The sequence below is a fragment of the Argiope bruennichi genome, chromosome 8 (assembly GCF_947563725.1).
Source record: "Argiope bruennichi chromosome 8, qqArgBrue1.1, whole genome shotgun sequence".
NCBI lineage: Eukaryota > Metazoa > Arthropoda > Arachnida > Araneae > Araneidae > Argiope > Argiope bruennichi.
Genome location: NC_079158.1, coordinates 92,665,359 through 92,689,550, shown reverse-complemented (window position 1 = coordinate 92,689,550; position 24,192 = coordinate 92,665,359). Strand labels below are relative to the sequence as shown.

Here is a 24,192-nt window from a genome sequence, read left to right as displayed (position 1 = left end):
GTTTCTAAGACAAGATTCTACTTAGAAATCTCTTAGGTCTTATAAGCTAGTCAGAATAAATTATGACTAGACATTTGAATAGTCTCTGAAGATAGTTTATTAATGTTAGTTCTCTTAACGATCTCCTATCCTATGTGTTAAAATTTGTTTCTGTGATAAGGCATGTAATGCGCTAAAAGATGTAGAGGTTTTTATTAATTCTTTCGATCAGAGGTTCATTTCTCTTGCTTTTGGAAGGATGCAAATGTTTTTATATAATTGAAATAAGAGAGTTGAGACTAATGTTATGATGGTTCGATTAAATCTATTTTTGATATAAATATTATAATAATATATAATTGCAATTTGGAGAAATCATTTATTAAAATTATGAGCTTTTATGTTTATTGATAGATGTGCCTAATAATATACTTCATGGTATGGAATATATTTCATAACTGTAATAAAACATTTGAATACATATATTCATCAATTGAAACAAAGAATATAGGATTTAAGATAAAATCTGAGACGCTTTTGATTTCCCATACATGTATAAAATTAATTTAGTTCAAAATCATATAAAATATTGCAAGATGGAATAGAAATATTTACGGATGCGCGAAAAATGTTAATATTATCAATATGTGAAAACAAGTCAGCAAGATAATCTTCATATTTAAATAATATTTTATTTTCTCGAATCAGGAAATAAATTTCTAAGCATAAATATTTTTTAAGAAAGAGCAAATAATCGAAAATAAATATATAAAATCTAGCTTAGCCAGTTAATGTTTAATTTAGTTTAAATCATGGGTTTAAACTAAATTTTATTAATACTGTAATTTTACGAATACAACACCGAATATTAAGACAATTTTGAAATAAAATTAAATTTCAAAAATAAAAAAGTTTGAATTCTTTATTGCATGCTTTTTTTAAAAAAATGTGTTGGAAAATAGATGAGAAGTCATTTCAATTATCTTTCTGACGTATATTAAAACAATTTGAAAGTAAAAAGAAATATGAATAAATTAAGGTTAATTTTAAATATCATTAGTTGCGCAAAATAATGAAATGCCAAATTTTTGTCTTCAGTTTGTTGCTGTTGATGCAGTTCGGTTAGTTCAATATTTCACTTTGACTTCAAATTGCAGCTAACAAATGGTATAAGTCAGTAAAAATGTGCTTAGAAATTTGATAATAAATATTTATTTCAAACTTTTTTGCATAAAAAAAAAATCAAGTAATTGTTTACCATTTTAACCACATAAGTAAAATTTAACTGGTACTGGATATTAATGGGTGAGTATGACACATATTTTGAATGAAGATACAATAATTTTTACTTTGCTTTCCCAAAAATAGAGTTTTGCACTAGTTCTAGTTTACCCATATTAAGAAATCAAAGCGCTTGTTTTAATATATAGAATTAATTTATAATATGAAACATTGTTTTATTTGGCATTTATTTTAAGCCATGTTTTATGTAATGCTCCAGCTAAAATACAAAGATCGAAACCAGCATCACTTTAAATATGTCATCAAAAAGGAGATATTGCATGCGTTTTAAAGGAACCTTCAATTTTTTTAATAATCATTGGGGTAATGAAAAACGTTTAATGGAATTAAAAGTTTGGTAATATAATTTTAATTATATTGAAACGATTAAAGCGCATAATAAGTGGCATATACATGCTAATTTACCAACGAGAAAATAAAAGGGGAATTCAGTAATTTCATTATTAAAAAATGTTGCTTGAAATTTCAACTTATTTCAAAAATTTGCAAACAAAATGGCCATCAAATGAATCTTCTCATTTAGAAGCAATGTTAAATCTTTAAAACGAATTAACGGAAATAATTTATATTTTTCGTGCAGAATGTGAAATAGATGAGAAGATGAATTGAGCGAACATTTATTTGGGAATAAATATCTCAAATAAAAGAGATTTTTGCGATATCGGAGTAAAAACAGATCACATTGAACGCACGAAAAATGTATTATGCAAAGCTTCATTGATAAAAAAAATAATTATGCGGAAAGGGAGACAGCTGATGAATGAAATGCGTAGAAAAAAATATTTTAGTAATCAAAGTCTAATTATTAACATATAGTCTAAATATTTATAAAATTATAAATTTATATTAAAATTATAGTCTAAATATTTTAGTAATTAAAGTCTAATAGCTGAAGAGCAACATTTTCAATGCGCTGCTTTGCCGGCGTACATGATATTGCATTGGTATCTTCAGGTACATGAAATATTAAAATAATTTGTTAACATTAAGTTATTAAGTAATTTGTTAAGATTAATCCTTTAGAATAATCTTCAAGCTTCAATTTTGATGCATATTAAAATATGCTTCGAAATTCAAGTTTGATGCTATTTGCTTTACTTAAAATAAAGAAAATAGTACTTTGCCTTAAAAATAGCAAATGCCGGTTATAAAAATGCTTTATTCTTGTTTCAAAAAATCGTTTTACCTTTTCTTGAAGTAATTAATTCTGCGGTCAAAATATGTCTGCTGATGTTTTTGATTTTGCTCTCTGTAGAAGTAAGAAATGAATGATAATTAATTAAACACAAAAACTGTGATGGTAATCGATATTTTTGAATCTTCGTTTTTTTAAGAAACAAAAATAACATTTAACTGCTATTAAAGTGAAAACATCTAATATCTAAAGATACTAAAAAAAACAAAAAACATTTTGATATCTGTAAAAATTATTTCTTCTCTAATTAATAACTATCTTGTCTGTTGTTTCAAATTTGAAAAGTGCGCTTTCTTTCATCCTGTATGATTATTTCCTTTTAATAACCTTTTTTCAATGCAATCGCAGCAAACAGAACGCAAAACAAATGATAAATGGAAAAGAAGGAAAAATGGCAACATTAAAAACGTCGAAGAGCTGAAACTATATTGTTTTGATTTAAGAGTAATGATTCAAATTGAGTCAACTAGCTAAAAAGCTTTTAAACTAAATTAGAAACAAAATTCGAGGGACAAATTTAAGAAAAAAAGTTGTATTTTAGCATTAGAAAAGCTGCCTCAAGTCCTTCAAATTTACGTGGTTATCGGTATTTTCAGGCGCTTGGATCCTGTCCAACTTTTTAATTAAGGACATTCTGCCTCTTTCTCTCAGTCTTCGCAACTAATTAGATTTTATTTATTTAACTCCTTTGTCCGAAGCAGGAAAAGTGATAAAAAAGGCAACATAAGTGACCTACGAATTCTTCTTTTTCTTACTCAGGAGGCATTTAATTATTCCTCGCATTGTTCTAAGTATGGTTAATTAATTTTTTGTGTTTTTGAGAAAAGGGATTCCATTCTATTGTTTCAGCTCAGCCACTCGATATATAGTAACTCGGGTGTCAGAAGGGGGTAACGTTTGAAGTGGTACAGCATAACTTCACGCATTGTCTCTTTCCTTCACTCTAAAATAAAAGATATTTGAGAAAAAAAAAATCGAAAAAAAAGTCATAGATTCATTTTCAAGAGTATTTTTCAAATGCGACAGGAGCCCGAATTCTTACGAGGTTTTAAAAATGAACTAGAAGATCGGAAGAGAGTTTCAAATAAACAAAATCGAGGGTTTAGAAAAAGATTACAATTAGTGTTTTTTAAAAACCATATTTTGAGCAGAATAATTTCATTGAAATGCAATAAACTTGAGATCCGAACGGTATTTTTGTTCCTTGTCTTCAAATGACGCATTAGCTTAATGAGATAATGAAAGCATTTTTATGTTAAAATTATTTTTTAATCTGATTTTGCTTAATTGACTTGATTATTACTTGTTCCGATGAAATGCTTTTTCAAGAATTTTATTCATTTCTTGATGTGTTAAAAGCACTAAATTTTCTACAATTACTTTTTCTCAATTAAAATTCTTAATACACAATTTTAATATTTTGAGGACATTTTTATCAATTAATTTAATGAAATTTTGATTTTTGACATGTGGCGCTGAGTTTTCTGAGTAACTTAGAAAAAAATGATTTCAAAATTTTATCTAAATTATAATAATGAGTTATAAATTGAAGATTAAAATGTTGAAAAGTACCCAAATAAAAATATTTTCTTTTTATATTGCACAAGTAAAAGTGAATAATTAAAAATATTGCATTAATTTTATTAGAATGTTATTCTTATAGCAATTTCAAATCGAATGATTATACTGTCAGAAATAGAATGTTACAAAAAAAGTTATTTTTATATATTTGCTCATCTTACAGTTCAAAAAAAAATCTTCAATGCAAGTTAAACAAATTCTCTATTACTTAATATTCAGAATTCTATGAAATTTTTATCTTATATTACCTGGTTTGCATTATGTTATTTAAGAAGTAATTGTGTATAATTTAGTATATAATTGGTTCAACATTGAAATAATCTTAAAAACTCTCATGGCATTAAGAGAATGAGATTTATGCAGACACTATAATTCTAAACTTCCACTTTAGCATTTCTGCAAAAAATATATCATAACGGCAACTTTAGCATGAATCATATCGAATCCAGGCAACAAACAAAAAAAAAAATCCAAGGAACGAGTCGTAACTATTTTCAATCACTTTTTCCTACTTCAAAAAAATTCAGTTATTTTTTTTAAATCTAATCTTATTTTATTTTTAGTTATTTTGAAATTGTTTAATGTTAAATATCATATTTCAATATTTAAATTATTATAATTATATCCGGAAAGAAATATTATTTATTATATAATTAGAATAATATTATATACTGAAATATTATCTAGAATTATATTTCATATTTCTGTATAAAAATTTTAAACATGAAATCGTTTAAAAAATATTATATAGGCAAATACAGAGATTTTAACGCAGCAACTGTCTAATATATAATGGAACTTTCAATTCATTTTTTCAGCAGCTCATCTCATTTTTTTTTTCCCAAAATGTACAAAAATTCTATTAACTTTACATTGCCATATGTTTAATATTGTCAAAGACATTTAATTATTGTTCACATGTAACATTTTTAACTATCTAGTTAAAAAGTCTAATCTAATATACCAAGAAATTAAAGCATTGATTATAGCATTTTCTTCATAAGTATGCGAATATTTTATTTCTTTCTCATTCTCTCTCTCTTTATTATATACTAGCCGCCTTTGGCGACCAGCTGGTTCGCCAATCTTAATGCTCGTTAAAATTTTAATAATTAAATATTTTATGTAATTCTTACTTTAATAGCTTCTTCATCAAATATTTTAAAGCTTCAAATTTTGATAGTCATGTAATTCACTCATAATATTATAAAGGCCTTCAGTCATAACGTAATATTATCTCTCTAATTTTCTGTTACCTCCCGTAGAATTTATGCTTTAAATTAAAGTGGAAAGAATTAATCTGCAATTAATATCATAATATATTTTACTGAAACAAAGCATTTTTTTTAATATGATTACTGATAACAGAGTCACTGAGCGTTTAAACTTTATGGTCCCTAAAGAATATCTTTCTTAATTTATGTAATATCTCAAGAATTTGTCAACAAAAATTTCTCAGATTCATCATGAACAGATCGATTCATTAACAATGTTTAATTTTAAATGCATCAAACACTAAGAAAATAAAAGGAATCGTTTAAAATAATCGGTCGAAAACAGGTTTAAAAAAACTACTTAAAAACTGATGTACTTAAAACTATAAGCATATACAAAAAAGTATATAACTAACATAAATACAATTTAATTACAAAAGCATGCAATTAACCTAAAAATAATTTAAATCATTGAAAACAGGTTAAAAAAAACTACTTAAAAAACGATGTACTTAAAACTATAAGCATATACAAAAAATATATAACTAACATAAATACAATTTACTTACAAAAGCATGCAACTAACCTAAAAATAATTTAAATCATCCGTTGATAACGGTTGTCATGGCAACAGTCTGAATGCGCATGCATGAATTTTCTTCGCCAGCTCCGGTAACGCAAATGCGTGAATTTTTCTACGCCAGTTGGGGTAACGCTATGCAGATTATACATTTTTAATTTCCTTTATTCTGTGTTATTTTAATTCAAAAGTACTTCAGAATGAATCTGAAACGTGGATTAATTAACAACGTTTAATTTAAAATGCATAAAACATTAAGAAAATAAACAGAATCGTTTGAAATAATCCGCCGAAAAATGTTAACCCTAGCCTTATTACTGTTGGGAGAAAAAAAAGCTGAAGTCTTACTCATTTGGCGGTGGAGAAAATGGAAGATTTTTTTGGCGGGAAAGTTGGCGGTGGGGAAAATGGAAGATTCTTTTGGCGGGAAAGTTAGTTTTTAATTAATAATTAAAATTCTAATTAAAAATTCAAAAACAGGGACCCCAGGTGCACATTCCCGACCACTAAGGTATACATGTACCAAACTTGATAGCTGTATGTCAAATGACCTGGCCTGTAAAGCGCCAACACACACACACGCACGCACACACACACACACACACACACACACACACACACGCACGCACACGCACGCACACGCACGCACACGCACACACGCGCACGCGCACACGCACACGCACACGCACACGCACACACACACACACACACATTGAGCTTTATTATAAGTATAGATATAAAGAGAGATTTTGCACATAAACCAACATGAAGAAAAGAATATATGATATTAATAGGGACACATTTACAAATAAGATAAATATTGACTCTTATTTTCATGAAATATTACGAAATTTATTTCTGGTGATACGAAACTGAAAAAAAAAAAATTTCTCCGTCTCAAAGTTTACCCGAAAGAATACAATTAAATTTAAGCCTTAAAATAAATAGCATTATTATGTTTAAATTTTCAGAAATATAAAATATAAACTTAACTTTTATGTAAATTGGTAATTCATAAGAAATAAAAAGAAATATTTTGAACATAACTATTTTTGTACATAAAAGAAAATATGATAAATAAAAAATATTGTCCAGCTTCATTATTTTTATTGCATGGATTTCATAAGGTTTTTGAAATTCGATTCTCGAGAAAAGATTTTGCCCGAAGAATTCTATTTTTATTTTCTTTAATATTTACAGGGGAAAAAATTCAAATTTATATCTATGATGCAAACAAAAATGGCATCAAATATAATTTTTCCTTTTCACGGTAAAAAATAGGAAAAACAGAAATTTGTAATGAAAAATAATTTAGAGAAATGACTTTTTTACGGCTGCTAAAAAATGGTTGTTTTATTTTGTAGCAGAAACTTAAAGTATTTTTTGGTTCAGAGAAAACAGGTAATTTATTGAAAACTATTCTGAAGCAAATATTATTATTTTTTTATGGAATTCTGTGTTTCTTCTGGGACTCCTAAGTGAAAAACTTATTTCCTGAAGTTCTTCGTACAGAAAAGTGTCCCAGACTATTAGTGATTATTTTTCTGTGACAGTTTAATAATTCAAAAGCATTCTCCATCAATGGATTTACGCTGTGGCAGTATATCTGTTTAAATATCTGTTTGAATGCAATATTTTAAAAGAAAAATATCTGAAATATTGGAAGTAGTTATTGCATAATTAGAAATAGTTATTTATTTATAGTATTAAAGAAGTAAGCATTATATAGAGTCATGAAAACATAAATCCGTTCTTGGCTTTAGTAGTAAGAAGCAAATATTATCCCATAGAAATCGTAGGATGTCGAAAAAGTACAATAATTTCTATTAGAGTAAATTATTAAAATTATGTGTGGATCAAATTAATACGAACCACATAATTTGTTTTATAAAACACGTATTAAATGAAAATAGTTTAAATCACGCATATTTTTTAAGGAAACGCGATAAATCCTTTGATTAATTAATATTAATTTAGAAAATCGTGTGTTCTTTATATCGATGATTTACATTTCTGTCAAATTTTAAACACAATTTATTCAGAATTTCAGTCTGGCAAAATCTACAAAATGAAGAGAGCTAGATAGGTAAAATCTGGCACACATATTTAACATCTAAAATTCAGATATATATGAAATTTGTAGCCAAACTCATCAATGGATTTACCGTCTGTCTATCTGCACTTTCATAACTTTTAAAAATAATAGTTAAAAAAAATATTGAATTGAAGATATATACTTTTGTATGTGATTTTGAAACTACAATTGCAGATTTGTGTCAAATTTTGTTTCCAATAACCTGGAGAAAAGGTACTCAAATATACATTCGTTGATCTTGGGTTTTTGGATTCTAAAAGGCTCTTTTTTTCATAATTGTTATTCGACAATGACATGAGGTTAATTATACGAAAGTACATTTATTAGAGAGTACACGAGACTGTTTCGGAGAAATCTCCTCTAGTTTTATTTTTCTGACACTGCATCAATCCTTCAAAAAATTAGAGTTATTTGCAGAAAAATGAAACAATTACAAATATATTCTTTATGCATTAACTATTTTGTTTAAATATGGAAGCATTTATATTAAGAAAATGAAACAAGCTAAAGAAAAGCCATTTTTATCTATAGGTACCTGCCTGTTAATTATGCCGTCATGTTTCCCTTTTCGTTCTTCAGACATCAGATAATGTTGAACAAATTCTAGGGACTGAGCAAGATAGTGAAACAAAGATATATATTAATAATCCGCAGCAAAGAAAAAGAAAAATTTTCTTTCATCTCAAAAATTACCTTTTAGCGTCAAACTTTGAGCATCCTTTGATTTTCAAGTATCCCACGACTTGCAAACTTTTATCGTGCTAAGACTTCCATCTCTTAGTCAATTAGAATTTCTATCCTCCAACGTTTTCCGATAAATAATTAAAGACTTCGGGGACTGCTATAACAAGACTCGAAAGTGCCTGAAACTATTCTCCGAGGACACTTGATTGGGGGGTCGTTAAAGACCAAAGCGTCGAGAGTGAAAACTCATGTTAAGAGTGTGAACTTGATGCATAGATGAATGCGACCGATATCATTAGATCGCAATACTTGTTTTACGACTTTTTTATGAGGCTGCCGAGTCATGAGATTGTGAGACGTGGGTTCATTAAGAATTAATGTTTTTCGTGTCTTTCTTTATTATTTAGCACTGTTTTTAAAAGTGGATGAGTTGAAAGTAATCAATAATGCGCACCTCATTAGTAGATCTCAGTCTAGATGCTCTTCCTTTCTAAATCTATTTTAATTTTTTCTTGACGCAACGTTTTATTGAAATTCGTTTGTGACCTTGATGCATTCCAGAAATCAAAACTAACCTCAATAAATATTACGTTGGTCTTTATAAGTTTATTCATTACTCATTCATCAAAATTGACTTCCCAACACCCAATATACTAAATAATACAGATAAATATATGTGTGTCTGAGTTTCTGTTTGTGATTTTTCTCTATACAGGACAGACTGTTTGGCTTACAATTACCAGATTTGGCATAGATAAATATAGGAGACCAAAATGTGCATTCCAGATTTAAAAAAAAAATTTAATTAAAAAAAATTAAGCTGGTACTCAAGGTTTATCGATAATTTCATTAAAAAAAAAAACCATCGCACAAAAATTGTATCTTGCGCCAGTTCTAAATTCGAAAACATATCTTTTTAATCGTTGAGTTCATTTTTTGATTTTTTTGGCGAATTTTTCATACAGATAATTTGTTTTGCCTATATTTCAACAATAGAATGCATTGCTGACCCGAAATTCGAAACATTTTTATCATCTCCTCGATATTCTTTACGATTATTGAAACTAAGAAAGAAGGGTTATGTTTAATTTTTGCTGCTCCAACACGAATAGGAAATGAATTTTCGATACTCTATTTTCGGATTGGTCTCAATTGTGAAAGTTACTTGTACAATGAACAGAATAAGACAATTAAAACAATCAGATATTAATCTCTGAAAATTTGAGGGAATAGGGTACAATTAATGATAATGATATTAAGTACAAGATATTCAATTGAAATTAAGTACAGCCATCATTTCCATTGGAAATAATTGTGCGCCGAATACAGCTATTATATAATACGTAGATTTGATAACATTTAAATAAGACCATTTTTAAGATGTAATATGAATATTTTAATTGATTGAAATTGATGACCATAAGTGATCTGTTTGTCATATATACAGGGCTAAATAATACTATATTGCACAATGACAGAAAAAAAAAACACCAGGCTTTATTCTGATATCAATAATCCTATTTGAAAACAAAAACATTTTAAATACGATAATGGATAAAAAAAATGATGCTGAGCCAAAACTGTTCGTAGGAGATTGTCTACATATTTAAAATTACAAAGTTTGGAATTTCCAATATCAACACCCTATTTTGATGCTATGATTAGACTATTCATAGAAAATTATCCTAAGTACAATAAATATGACTATTACCTTGAAATATCATACTCGAAAAGTTTTAATTTTTCTAATAGCATGTTTAATCCAACGCGTATGCCTAAAATTAAATAAACAAGCCGAAATTCATAATATGTATGTGACTACTGGTATTCTTTCATAACAAAAATTGCATTTGTAATTAATAGTCTAAACTGATTTTGGATTACAAATTACCAAATATATAGCATCCAATTTATAAACAAATTAGGCAGCATTTGAGCAGATTTGCAAACAGTTTTTAAAATGTTATTTAATTTAAAGATGCTTATTGTTTCAGCAATTTTTATCTTGTGAGAACATTATGTTATTTGGGTCTGGGGTTTTTGAAACCTCAAAATAAACGGGCTGAAAATTGGCGATTTATCGTTTTAAAGGTGTCAGTCGCTATCGGATTATAGGAAAAGGATAAAGAAGGTTGTCAAATTTGGCTACTTATCGTCAAGAAAAAAATAAAGCTTGGCGTGAATATCCGCCATGTATCCGATTCTCTTGTCTGGCCAATAAATGGCAAGGTCGTGAGAAGTTATCGCCCGAAGAAGCACAGAGAAGAAAGTGAGAATGAAAGTGAAACAGCGAAGAGAGGTATCGAAAGTTATATATAATTTTTATTTTATTTTATTTTATTATTATATTTTTAATTTTCAATTATTTTAGCTGGTGAAAAAAGTTTTGGAACTCTAACTGTTTTAAGAGAAAAAAAAACATTGATTTTGTAAATGTTAACCATTGCACAATACATTAGCCAATAATAAGAATAAAGTTTTGGTGGTCGAAGGATTTTGAGACGGAAAAAAATAATAATATCGTTTTCGAAATATTTACTAAGACCACGTGACTTAAAAAATAATGTTTTCACATTATAAATTGAAATTTCCGATGGCAGACTTCATTATTTTTTTATTATTATTTTGTGCTATGAACACTCCTACGTGCATAATAGCGGAACAGGTAAACAATATAGATGGGCTATATGAATAACTGAGAATTGATTTCTTTTAATATTCAGTTGGAAATTGAGAGAATGTAATGATTTTTTTTTTGAAGATAGTAAATGAAACATCATTACATCAGTAAAAAACGCCAGCTTCTTTCGAATATCTATTAGCATTTCTCTATTAAAAGATAATTGTTTTGAATTACTACTTAGAAATAATATTTTAGATAATTAGTTTTAATATTAATAAAATATATGAAAAACAAAAGATTAAGATAAAATATATTTAAAATATGAATGTATTTATTTTTTATAGTTTATTTGTTTAATTTTAAATATATAAATATTCAAAAATGTAAAATTAAGTACTTCAGCGTCAAAAAAATATAAAATAAAAATATATAATTTCAGCAGAATAAACAAAAAAAGTGTATGCAATTCATGTATTAAAATAATCATCAATTGAATTTAAATGAATTTCAAATGTATGATCTCGATTCCATAAAATAGAAACCTTTATTTCTATAACTTTTATCCAAATATCCATTGATGTATTTTTAAAATGTAGCATTCCGCTCATAATCATTTATTCAGCTTTAATATATGCAAATTCCCATTTAGTATGCATTCTCAATCATTCAAACTTCAGTATATTAAATTCCAAAGCGTGCCGAAACATATATAATCCTATTTTCCAAATTTATCACTGCATATTTAACGGTAAATTCCTGAATGCATAAAATTTTGATGCGCTTTTAGTTAACCATAGTAAAACTAAAAGGTATTTTTAGTTATATACTTACAATATTTTTTTTGAAAATATTTAAAAAAAAATCCTTTTAAGATGGAACCTGAATACTTATGTTTTAAAAATATTAAGAACTTTAAAGCTTTTCCGTGGATTTTTCTGCGTTTTTTTAAATAAAAGAGAAGGAATCAATTGTTAGTTTTTTTTATGCATTTTCAACAAGAAGAGAGCTATATCTCATTGCCTTGAAATGATCCAATATTGAAAATATTCAATACTATGGAAATAATATGAATAAAATCCTCTTAAGAAAAAGCGTGTATTTATATACGTTCGTTCAGTTAAAAAAAAAAAAATGTTGGCTTCATTTAACGATCGATTCATTTTTCGTTATAATCAGTCTAACTTAAAATAATAGCACATATTGAATTGAAGATAAAAATAATCAATTGTTGATGGAATTAACTTGCAACAGAAATTTTTGAATCATATGTTATCAAATAATTAGGTTTCCAATAAATGTTAATTAATAATACGCAACTTCATTTCTTGGTTAGCAATAATAGCCTGTTCAGATTCATAAATTTACATGTATTGCGTATATTGATATGTATTGATATTATTAACCCGTTACCGGAGAAAGGAGTCAAAATGATTCCGCGTTATTCATTAGCTCTGATTATCACGTGGTATTTTATCTTTGAATACAAGCTTATTCTCAGTACCTTCAAGTTGTTTTTTCAGCAGTATTTTGTCAAAAGCCTAAGTATGAACACGTATGTATAGTTGAGTTATTGTTTTTCAAAGTTTTTGTTGTTGGATATGGAGTCATTGAACCTGCTCTAATTTAAATAATGCAAAATGAATTAAAAATATTCTTAAAATAATATTTTAAAATATTGTATTCTTTATTTTTGTTTGTTAAATACTTACAGTTATTAACATTATTGTAATTTTTAATATCTAAACGAAGTGAGCATTCATTAAAAGATTGATTAGGTTTTTCTTATAACATCTTTCTAACATGTAATATCATAATATTTATCATTTTTAATATTAATATTTTTGGTAACTAAATGATTTCCAGAATGTATTGTGTTTCAAAATAAGTTCCAATACTGTTTACAAAAGACAAAAAATAAAAATAAAAATGGAGACATTTTGATTCTTTGTCTCTGGCCGCTTGAAGAAATTTATATCTCCAGTTAGGGTAAAGTATGCAACTGAATTGGTAAATCATTCGCCTAATATTTCCTGATTTTTTTATATTATAGAATATCTACTGTTTTGTAATCAAGTGTTTTTCCATGAGTTTCATTACGGATTTATTCAATAATTTTAATGAAAGGTAAACATGCATGCCCTTATATTATTGGCTCTATTCTATTTATTTGAAATTTAAGATGCCATTAACCGAAAGAATATAAACGATAGTAATGAGTAACATTTAATAGATATTTTAGTAGAATTCAACTACTGGTTTAAATATTGAGTTTAAAGCCTCGTGGATTATCGTCAAATTTAGAACGAAGATAGAAGAAATTACGATTCGCATTCTGGTTTTTAGACTTCTGAAATGGTTTATCCCCTGTCAAAGATCTAATTTAATATTTTTAAAAGGCCTGTGAAAAGTAAAGATTTACACTACTTGAAGATTCTCTAATATGATAGATTAAATCTATTTATGTAGGAAATACATTTGCACATACATACAAATACAAGAAATACAGTACATACATACAAATACAATAGGAAATATATACATACAAATTGCAAGTTTATCAGTTTTTCCAAACCATTTTAAATTCAAAAATAATATGTACCAAAGTAGGTTCAATTCAGAAATTTTTGAATGATAAAATATACATTCGCTTCTTTTAAATATACTGCGCAAAGAGTTAGATTTAATTATAAACAGATGTGAAGTATGAAAGAAAATGTGAATTTGTCGATGAATGTTTTTTTATAATGCAAACAATGAAAAAAAATTCAATATTTATGTTTTATTAAAATTCATAAAACTAACAAAATAATCGTTACTGCTCTTCAGCATGATAAACATTTCGATCTAATCTAAAAGAAAATTATTTTTTTCAGATAAAAATTGCTGTAAACGTTTTAAATCTACGTTAAAGTAATTTTTTATGCATTTTCAGAAAATAATGAAAGTAGAAAAAATTTCTGAAAAGAAAAGAAAAAAAAATTGATAAAAAATGTCACTTTCGTACTATGAAATATATTGGGAAAAAACACGCATTCTCACAATTTTTTTTTTTATTTCCACTTCAAAAATGATCAAATCTTGCCCTGCTCCTGTAAAATAATCTTTAAAAACGTTTTATTTTTTGATTTTTGATATTACATAAATTAAATTTTAAATGAAGACCATCTTTTTAACATGATTTTTGTCACTTCTCGAGTTTCTGTTGTATCAACCTTCTTTCTATGGGATTAGACGCATGCTGATATTTCATTTTAGTTTAGAGAAAAAAAAGGGAAGAAAACATTTATGATATTATGATGTTATACTTTGTATAAAAGAGCAAAAAATGTTTAATATTTGAAGAACTATTATTAACAATAAAATTTCTATTATTCTCTAGATTTAACTTTTATTAGGTAACGCAATTTATAATATATGTTGATACTATTCCTAAAAAAACTCTTTACAGCAAAGTAAACTTAACGTATTTTTATCCAATCACAATTTTATTTCTGTTTTCATCTATTTTATATCATTAAAGTAAGGGTTTTACTTAAAAAAAAATATGAATTGTAATTTCACAAAAATGGAGCTAATACTAGCAAATTATAAAGCATCATCATCAGGTGTGAAAAACATTGCTCGTTTTAAATACATTTAAAACAACACATATATTCATATTTCAAATCATAAATTTATTAGCAATGTATTTATAACATTCTTAATAAATGTTACTATTTAGAGAAATTTTTATTTAAAAACTGTATGTTTCAAAATTCCTTTAAGAATTTCGCTTTAAAAAGATATGATCGTATATATTTTATAATTAACAAGCTTTTATTAATTCACTTTCATTTCTGTCTCTCCCTTCGATGGAGATATTGCAATCGATTTTTAATTAACTTCAACATGAACTATAGAATTGAAAATTTAAGCACAATTCAGAGCTGGATGGCTATGAAATGTCAACCCTATATTTTCTATTGTTTATTTGTTATGTTCTGTACATATTTTTCAATCGATTAAAAGTTCTCCCGAAAGATGCTCCCATGCCAACTTGTTAGTTCATCGGAAACTTAGAAATAATATTCAATATACACGCAGCTAACAGAAAATAATTATATCAATAAAATTTATTTTAATATATTAAATTTTCAAAATGAATAAATAAGTATAAAGTAATTTCTTCTAGCCCTATACAGATTTATAACATTGTAATGATTCTGCTTGCCTCAAGATCGCGGTTTAAGCTGCGTTCTGTGACAGCGGATTAATCATGCGATGCACGCATTAACTGCATTTTTTTCTGTGTTCACGAAATTTATTTATTTTGCTAAATATTCCATTAACTGACAAAAATTTCTTCTTAATATTTTTTAAATAACATTTTTTTTTTAAAATTTTAAATGTCCGGGTTACCAATGTGATGACTGTCCACATATTCAATTCAACAACGACTTAAAAAAATAACAGCTTTATTTAAAAAAAAAAAAAAAAAAACCTTAAGAAGAAATATTTACTAGCTAATGGAATATATATCAAATATATAAATCTCGTGAATACAGAAAAAAATACAGTTAGTTCGTACATCGCATGATTAATCCACTGGCACTAGAATGCAGCTTACACCTCGATGTCATCTTGCGAAAGCAGAAGCACCACTACTCTATAGAGATACCTTACTCCACATGGAATGTCCTGAAACTTTTTTTATTGCGAATTTTTAAAATAAGAAGTTACAAATTTTCAGAGTAATTTGCATGGAATTAGACATATTATTTTATAATTTAAGTCCAATTATTATTTAAATATTTAACAATCATTTAAATAATTATTATGTGTTTTTTTCTTCAAGAATTCAATAGCGAAATTCTATTTTCATTTATAAACCAATATTATTTTACATCTGTAAATTTTCAAATATAGTTTCGTTGTATAGTTTATTTAATTTCTTCAATTCATTTATTGGGATAATGTATACTAAACTTATTATTAATTTATTTATATACGATCACTAAAAACAATTGTTATCAATAGAATGAAATGTAAATCTACTTCTTTATTTTTTATAATTGTAACACCAAATTGAAATTATAGTATTTCGAATTGCATTGCATGTGCATTTTTTCTATTTCTAACCATTTCCTAAAAATAAATTTATGTACAATTTAATTTTGGCTGCTGAAACGGATACCAGGCCGCCTTTTTTCACTACCCATACCATCTCGCATGTCATATATTCGGTATCAGCAATACTGCAACTAAACGGAAGGGATGTTTCTGCGTTCGTGACCCTACTTAATGTGATTGCATAGGTGGTGGTTCTAAGTGACTGACAAAGAAGAGTGCAAGGTTTTAATTAAAAGTCACGAACACGTCCGCTCACGCAACGCTCCATCAGCCTTCTGATGCATCGCACGAAGCATGAATTCAAGTAATCGTAAAAAGTACGAATTGATGTTTCTGAGGCGTGAAGGGAACTTCCCATCATGCGGAAAAAAATGTGGGATATAAGTGATTGCTTTCGATATAGGAATTATCTAGCTAAATATTCTGGAAGTGAAAGGGTAAACGAAATATGCATCTACGTCATTTAAATTTTTTTTTCTGTAAATAAGGTATATTAAAATGCACGGCATTATTTTCCACGAGTTAAGTGATATCTACACATTTATTAGAAATAAAGTCTTAATTTTTTTTAAATAATATATTTCTTGGCAATTGAATATTTTGGTTAAAAAATCTTTTGCTGAAAGAGTGAATGAAATACGCTTTTACGTGGATTTAATTTTCTCCTCAAATAAGGTTAAATTAAAATCTAAGATATACAAATTTGCCACGCTTTAAGTGATATCTTTATTATTGAAATATTAATTAGAAACAGGTTAAGAAAAAATATTATAATTTAAGAATAAGATACATCAAGAAAGATTTTTCTTGATGCATTAATGTTTTGGCTGAATATCTTGAACTGAATATGCTCCTGTACCATTTAATTTTTTTTTTCTACAACTAAGTCACATTAAAATTTATTATATTCAAACTTTGTTTCAAATGATTTTTACACTATTAAAATCTTTATCAAAACTGCTGTCAAAATTTCCAAAAAAAAATATTTAAAAAAATTAATTTATTTATTAATTTATTTTGTTTAAAAAATTAATTTTTTATTAATTTTCTTGCTAAATATATTTGTGCTTTAAGGGTAAATTAATTATTATTGTGCATAATTTTAAATTTGTGCAACTAAGATTACATTAAAATGCATTATATAAAAGCTTTCCATGTGTTAAGTAATGTTTAGAATGCTAAAATATTTGCTAGAAATAAATTTTCAAGATTTAAGAATTGATCTTTCTTGCCGTATGAATGATTTAAATCAAAATTTATGAACTAAAAGAATAATAGAGGTAAGCCACTAAATATTTTAATATCCCTCTGTAAATAAGTTCATATTAAAATATTGTTCACAAATATGAGAATTATTTACATAGCTTTAATTATACTTTAAATGGGAACTAAACATATTTACTTTTAATTTAAGAATTCTTACATCATTATTTAAGAAAATAATGTTTGGATAATTCTTATTGCGTTATTGTTGTAGCTAAATATTTTTAACTAAGTAATTTCCTTTTTCCCTGAAATTTTATTTTATCACAGCAATAATATGTAATTAACTATATGACTAAAAGGGCACTTTTTTTATGGAATTAGTTTTTAATATTAAATGTGTTTGATATATCATTTAATATTAATATTTTACAGAAATATATTTACTAATAAATGTTATAAATTATAAAATTATAATTATAAATAGAGAAACTTTTTATTTATTTATATTAATATCATTTCAAGAATTACATGAAAAGAAAATAATGGCTAAAGTGCTTCTTCATGCATGAATGTTCTATCGACATAATTTTTGAAATGAAACAATATCGATTTCAGATCAGTTTTTCTTACACGTGGAATCCTATTAGAAACAATTAGATGTAATATTTCCTCAGTTAAGAAGATTTCCATCTAATTATTATTTTTTTTAAAAGATGGTTTAAAAATATCATTTTCTATTCCTTTTGAGAATTTTAAGGAAATGATGCCCTTACATTCTCAGATTTATTATCGTTTGATTAAGTAATATTGTAACAAAATGGTTTTGAAATAGAAGATTAAAGTAGCAAATGTTTTCTATCTTTCAATGTTTTCTTTATTAAATAAACATTTATTTTAAAATATTTGCGAATTTCTTATAAATAAATATACTTTTTATTCTAAGAACAATGCAAATCATATTAGCCATTACGTTTACACATATACATATATTTGCTTTTTATAGGCTTCATAATAGAAAGTTAGATTACATTTTATTAGCTGATTATTTCTTTGAATGATTGAATCCCAAATGGCATATACATTTTTAATTTTGATGTCCAATTTATGGAACACTCTTGAGATTATATTTTTTCCGTATTTATCTTCTAATAAAAAGCATATTGTTTATTCTATCTTAGATATAATTCTTTTTAATAAATTAAATAATTAATTTAATACAGTTTATTAGCATAAACTGGTTACACATTTATATCAATGGGCCTTTTACGTAGTATATCTTATTTTTTTAAAAAATCGTTTGTTTAATGATGAAACATGTTTTTTTTTAAATATATTATGCATATAATCTTCATTACTTTAACTGGTTAACTTTAAATATAACAGTTTTTATATTTATCATTAAATAATAATGTTTCTTTTTTTTATAAAGTTTGTTGAATCACTTGTGCCTTGATCATTTTTATTTTAATGGTATATTTATATTATTCTAATTAAATTTTGCTTATTTTAGAGTGAGGTTTTATTTATACACATCTAATACTGCAACTTTTTCTTAAAAATATATTGTTTTTTTGTGTAAATATAATTTTTGTGCGATGAATAGAGAACATTTTTTTAATAAAATATCAGTTACAGAATAGGAACACAAGAAAAACTTTGATAATTTTCTAAATGATCTTTAAATTATTATAGTAATCCTTACGGATTTAACAACCCATAATGAAAAAAAAAATAATGCTTGTCCTTCAAAGGAAAATATGCCTCATCAATGTTCTATTTTTCTTATCTACAAAACTATGAATTCCTTTGCAATTCTTTTTCCCCCAGAGACATTTGATATCCTTCAAGACCAAAAACCAGTACTGATTCATACCGCAAAGCAACTTGCATATCCTTGCGTACATTTCTAAAACAGTTCAACATTCCATGATTATTGAACATTCGTCTGATTTTTCTGCTAGAACTGCACTATAATGCACATGATTGAATTATGACATTGTGATTTATCATAGAAAGAAAAAAAACATATTTCTTGGATTTGAAATTGTATATGCTTTTATGAAAAGCGGAATAGTTTTCTTCAATAAAATATTGCAGTACGAATTTTCCTTTACTAAATTTTTCAATTTACCACCTACTTTACAAAATTTTTACTACTACCTACCTAAGCTTTTTAGCCCATGGTTATATATATAGTTTTGAATAAATTAAAAGATTTTTACAGAGCGTTTTGAGCAGAAATCCAACTTTAGACACGACTATCCTCTGACATGAATCCATAAGATCATATTTTAAAAATTCGAGGTCTTCTGCTTGCTTTTACCAATCGAGAATATTAGTGGAAAAATTAGTTGCAATAGAATCTGAAATTGAACATTAGTGGGAAAGATAATTATTGGGCCACTGTTGAACATTAGTTTAAAAGATAGTTATTGAGCCACTTTAAAAAAAAATCCATTCCATTCTGATGTTCCGCTCTCTTAATTGTAGTACATCAAAGACGAAAAACATTCTTTTTTAAATTCTTACTCCTGAATATAGAAATTTTCATACGTATTCAAGACAGAGTTTATACATAATAAGTTGGAAGAAAAATTTATTTAGGCCATATATTGTTGCGTATATTTTGCACAATCTAATTTTCTAAAAAAACAAATATGACGGAGGCATAAAGTTTTTTTTTATTATTAAATTGAGAAATGCTTTAAAAAGTTTTATTAATTTCACAAACAGTTTATATTATTTCTAATTGTATCTTATGCACAAAGGTTATATGCTTTTTATTTACAACTAATGTATTTTTGACTAACACTACTTAATAAAATTCTTAAAACTCTCAAATTATTTATAAAGTGAAATTTTATCTTATCGTCTTCACAGATATTATAAGAAAAGTATAAAAAATTCAGAAGACAATGCTTACGAGGTAATATAAACTATAGAACTTTCCTTAGAATGAAAAAAAAATCATAAATAGAGCAGCTAAAAATAAATTTTGAAATTTCACAATGAAGGGATTATTAAATAATAATGATTACAATTCTAATTAACTTCTCAGATTGAATTCTATAGAGTTAATAAAAGATTTCTTTTAATTGATTGTTTTAGCAAATGCAATTCAATGAAGCTTCCTAATATTTTTCTCAATATTAGTTAGTATGTATTTTTGTATGGCTATATGGATGTATGGCTTTATCTTCATGATTTCGATTGCTATTACTTCTATAAGAGCTTTTATTGATGGACTTGAGCAGAATTGGACTCTAATGTCATAGAAGAGAACTAAGCTCATGAAATCGTTACTCATTTAATTTAACAAAGTCTTAATATATTTCTAATCATAAAAGGAGCTCGTGATTTTCTAATATCACACAAACAAAAGAGTAATTCTTTGAAGCAGTGCATTTCATTGGACTTCGGAGATTTTCGAATAAAAATATTTAATGAAATTTCTGAATACTCTATTTAGAAAATCAGTGTAAAGCTTTTGAATTTGAACTCATCATCTTTTAACTAGAAATATATGTAACGTATTCAATTTTTTTTTTAATTCCATTAGCTATTTTATTTATGAAAACGATTGGAAATTGCAGGTTTAAATTTAACTTCACATTGAACTTAAAATACATATGTTACCTATAGCTATTGAAATTTGCACTGTAAGATAGCTTATTTCTATGCAATTAACAGAAGTGTTCCATGAATTAATTAAGACTATTTTTATAAAATTTTAATTTTATTTTATGGGGTTGTTTTTAATTAAGAAATTTATAATTTTATACTATTATATCTAAATATATTTTTTAATCAATTTTAATTAAATAATATAAATTAATTAAATTTTTAAATAAAATAAAAAAATTAATAAAATGTGACTTATTTGATAAAATGTATCTATTTTAAATCAAATAAAGCTTGATTTAATTTTTAAAATACATAGGTTTGGTATAAAATAAAAAAGTATAGCCTCTATTTGATTTAAGTAAAAAACTTCTTTAACCAGATCACTTGTCGTATTTTGACCATTATTGAAAAGAGCAATTCAAAACAGTTAGCCTCCTTGTGATAAGAAGAATATACATCAACTGCCTAATTTTGCTTTGCAGTAAGGATATAACTAGTACTAAAAACTGAGAACATATCTTACCAGCCACAAATAGTTCTGCTGATCCCTGCACGACTTCCTGGTCATTGCTAACGAAGCATTGATACATTCCTGAATCTTCCCTTCGAATAGGGTTGATTTGCAGTATGTCCCTGGAGACAAGCTTGATGGGACCGTTCGCCACCAATGGGCTGCCATTTTTCAACCAGACGACAGAGTGAACTGGGTGACCCATCACACGACAGCTGAGAGTGGCCATTTTTCCGACATCCACCGTCTGCGATTCCGGATCGATTTTCGCCGACAATGGGGCTAAAGAAAAAACCAAAAATGCTAGGTACAATGCCATTTTTAATGCTGTCTCTTAGAGTCTCAGAGATAATAATTATTAGCATTAGATTAAAAGTTATCGTGGACCGAAAATGAATGGAAGTTCGTAAATCATTGGTTGTTCATTATTTCAATAGATCACTTTGACGGATTGTATTATGTCATAGCAAAACTTCTTTGATAAGGACAAGGAATAATTCTTTTGCAATTTATCATGGTGATTATTTAACATTAATCGAAAATTTCTTATTGAAAATAATTATCAAACTAAAAGTTTTTCGAAATATTATAATTTGTATTACATTAATGGAATTTCGAATACAGAAATGAATATATTAATTATAATAGCATTTATAAATGCTGAATTTCGTTGCAGTTTTAAGCACATATTTTCTGTAATTTAAAAAACAGCAGGAGTCGTTTCTCCAAAACTTTCTCTCAATATATATGTTATCCCGTGAACATAACTTTGGTGTGAAATAGTTACGGAATGATAACCTTTGACGTGAATTTAGTATTTTTATTTAATCTATCGTGTAATCCTTGCGACTTTTTAGTGACGTGCGGTTAATAGTGTTCAAAAATTGAATTTGTATTTTAGATGCGTTTTTCTTGGCCGATTGAAACAAATATTTGACCCAAAACTTCATGTATAGTCACAAAATCGAGTACCAAAATTTATGCATTTAAATAATTCCATTTAGAAGTTATTACTTTTACATGTTTCTAAAATCTGTAAATTAAAGACCGCCAGATAATCAACGAATTGCTAGATTTGGCTGAAAATTCAATAGATGTGAATTTTTCATACCGAATTTTATCCTTTTAGCTCTCTTCATTTTGTTTTTATTGTTTACATTCGATCAGACAGACAGATGTCCTTTGATGGACAACTGTCTATGAATAAATTTGGCACAAAACCTGATATAAATCTACAAATTTGGTGTAAGGACCCTATGCCAAATATCATATCTAGCTAAAACCGTTTTTCAGTTACCTTTACAACAGGCAGACAGACATTTTCGAAAAATGTATTTTCCGAACTCAAGGAGGTTTATGACTAGAGATTCTTCGAATTAATGAGTATACGAGAAAGTAATAAACTTGACAATATTTGAGATTAAAAAAATTATCTGTTTTACTTAATTGATGAATTATTTCTTGTAAGCTCTATTACAGACCTTTAAAATAATAAATATAGTCTTAAAGAATTAAAACAATTGTTTAGTCTCATCTGTAAATAGATTTACAGGACACATTTTTATTAAAATATCTTCGAACTATCTAAAATATTTCCTTGGTATCAAAAATACTAATATACCTTATTAAAATAGACTACATATATTTTGATATAAAATGTATTTACTACACATTTTGTTTTTAATCTTTGAATCGTACTTAAAATAACACTTTTACACATTTAATTCATTCTTACCTGACACTAACAGCTTCGTTTCTGCTTTATCTTGTCCAACCGAATTATTCAGTTCACAGACATACACTCCTGTATCTTGGATAGCTGCCTGTTGTATTATGAGTATTCCATCTTTCTGAAGAATCCTTTCTCCCAAGTGGAATGAAGTTATCCTATCACCATCTCTTCTTCCCCACCTGTAACTAGGGGTAGGATATCCTTGACCCACACAGGGAAGGAATACTCTTTCACCCTCTCGGGCTCTTACGATTGGCCGTGATTCTGTTATTGTAGGCGGTAAAGACGAATGAGGCTCTGAAAAGAAAGGAGAAAGAACAATTCCATTAAGGAAAGTGAGTGGATATGTAGTTGTCAGGACTATTCAAGCTGACAATTGTTGGAAAGTATAATGTATAGAATCACTGACGTGTTACTTATTTCTGCGGGTCTTTTTTAAAATTATTATTTATTTATTTTATAGAAAAATATGAAATCAAGTACTTTTTCACATACAAAATTTTATCATACAGAATAAGTACATAATTATTCACCAGCTTCGGTAATGCTGAACGGAGTATAAAATACTCTTTCACTTTTTATATGCATCATTACCAGATGCAAAATCCCAACTTCTGATTTGGTGTCTAGAAACTAAGACAGTTCTTCATATATTTAAATCGACTGCTTTTTGCTGTATATCCCCCTTGGATTGAACTCCAATTCAAATCAAGTTACAAATCGGTTAAAGAGGGGTGCAGTAGCTTCTGAGGGTAAG

General features: G+C 26.7%; 1 protein-coding gene across 4 annotated transcripts in view; it reads right to left on the bottom strand.

Moving 5' to 3' along the window:
* Window positions 1–24,192, bottom strand: part of LOC129981841 (cell adhesion molecule Dscam2-like) — a 430,627-nt gene that overhangs the window by 216,110 nt on the left and 190,325 nt on the right. For all 4 annotated transcript variants that reach the window (XM_056092863.1, XM_056092864.1, XM_056092866.1 and 1 more), the window contains exons 5-6: window positions 23,439–23,732; window positions 21,716–21,985 (exon numbers count right to left, since the gene is read on the bottom strand). In XM_056092863.1, the coding sequence (XP_055948838.1) occupies window positions 21,716–21,985; window positions 23,439–23,732 (564 nt within the window). The remainder of the gene's footprint in view (window positions 1–21,715; window positions 21,986–23,438; window positions 23,733–24,192) is intronic.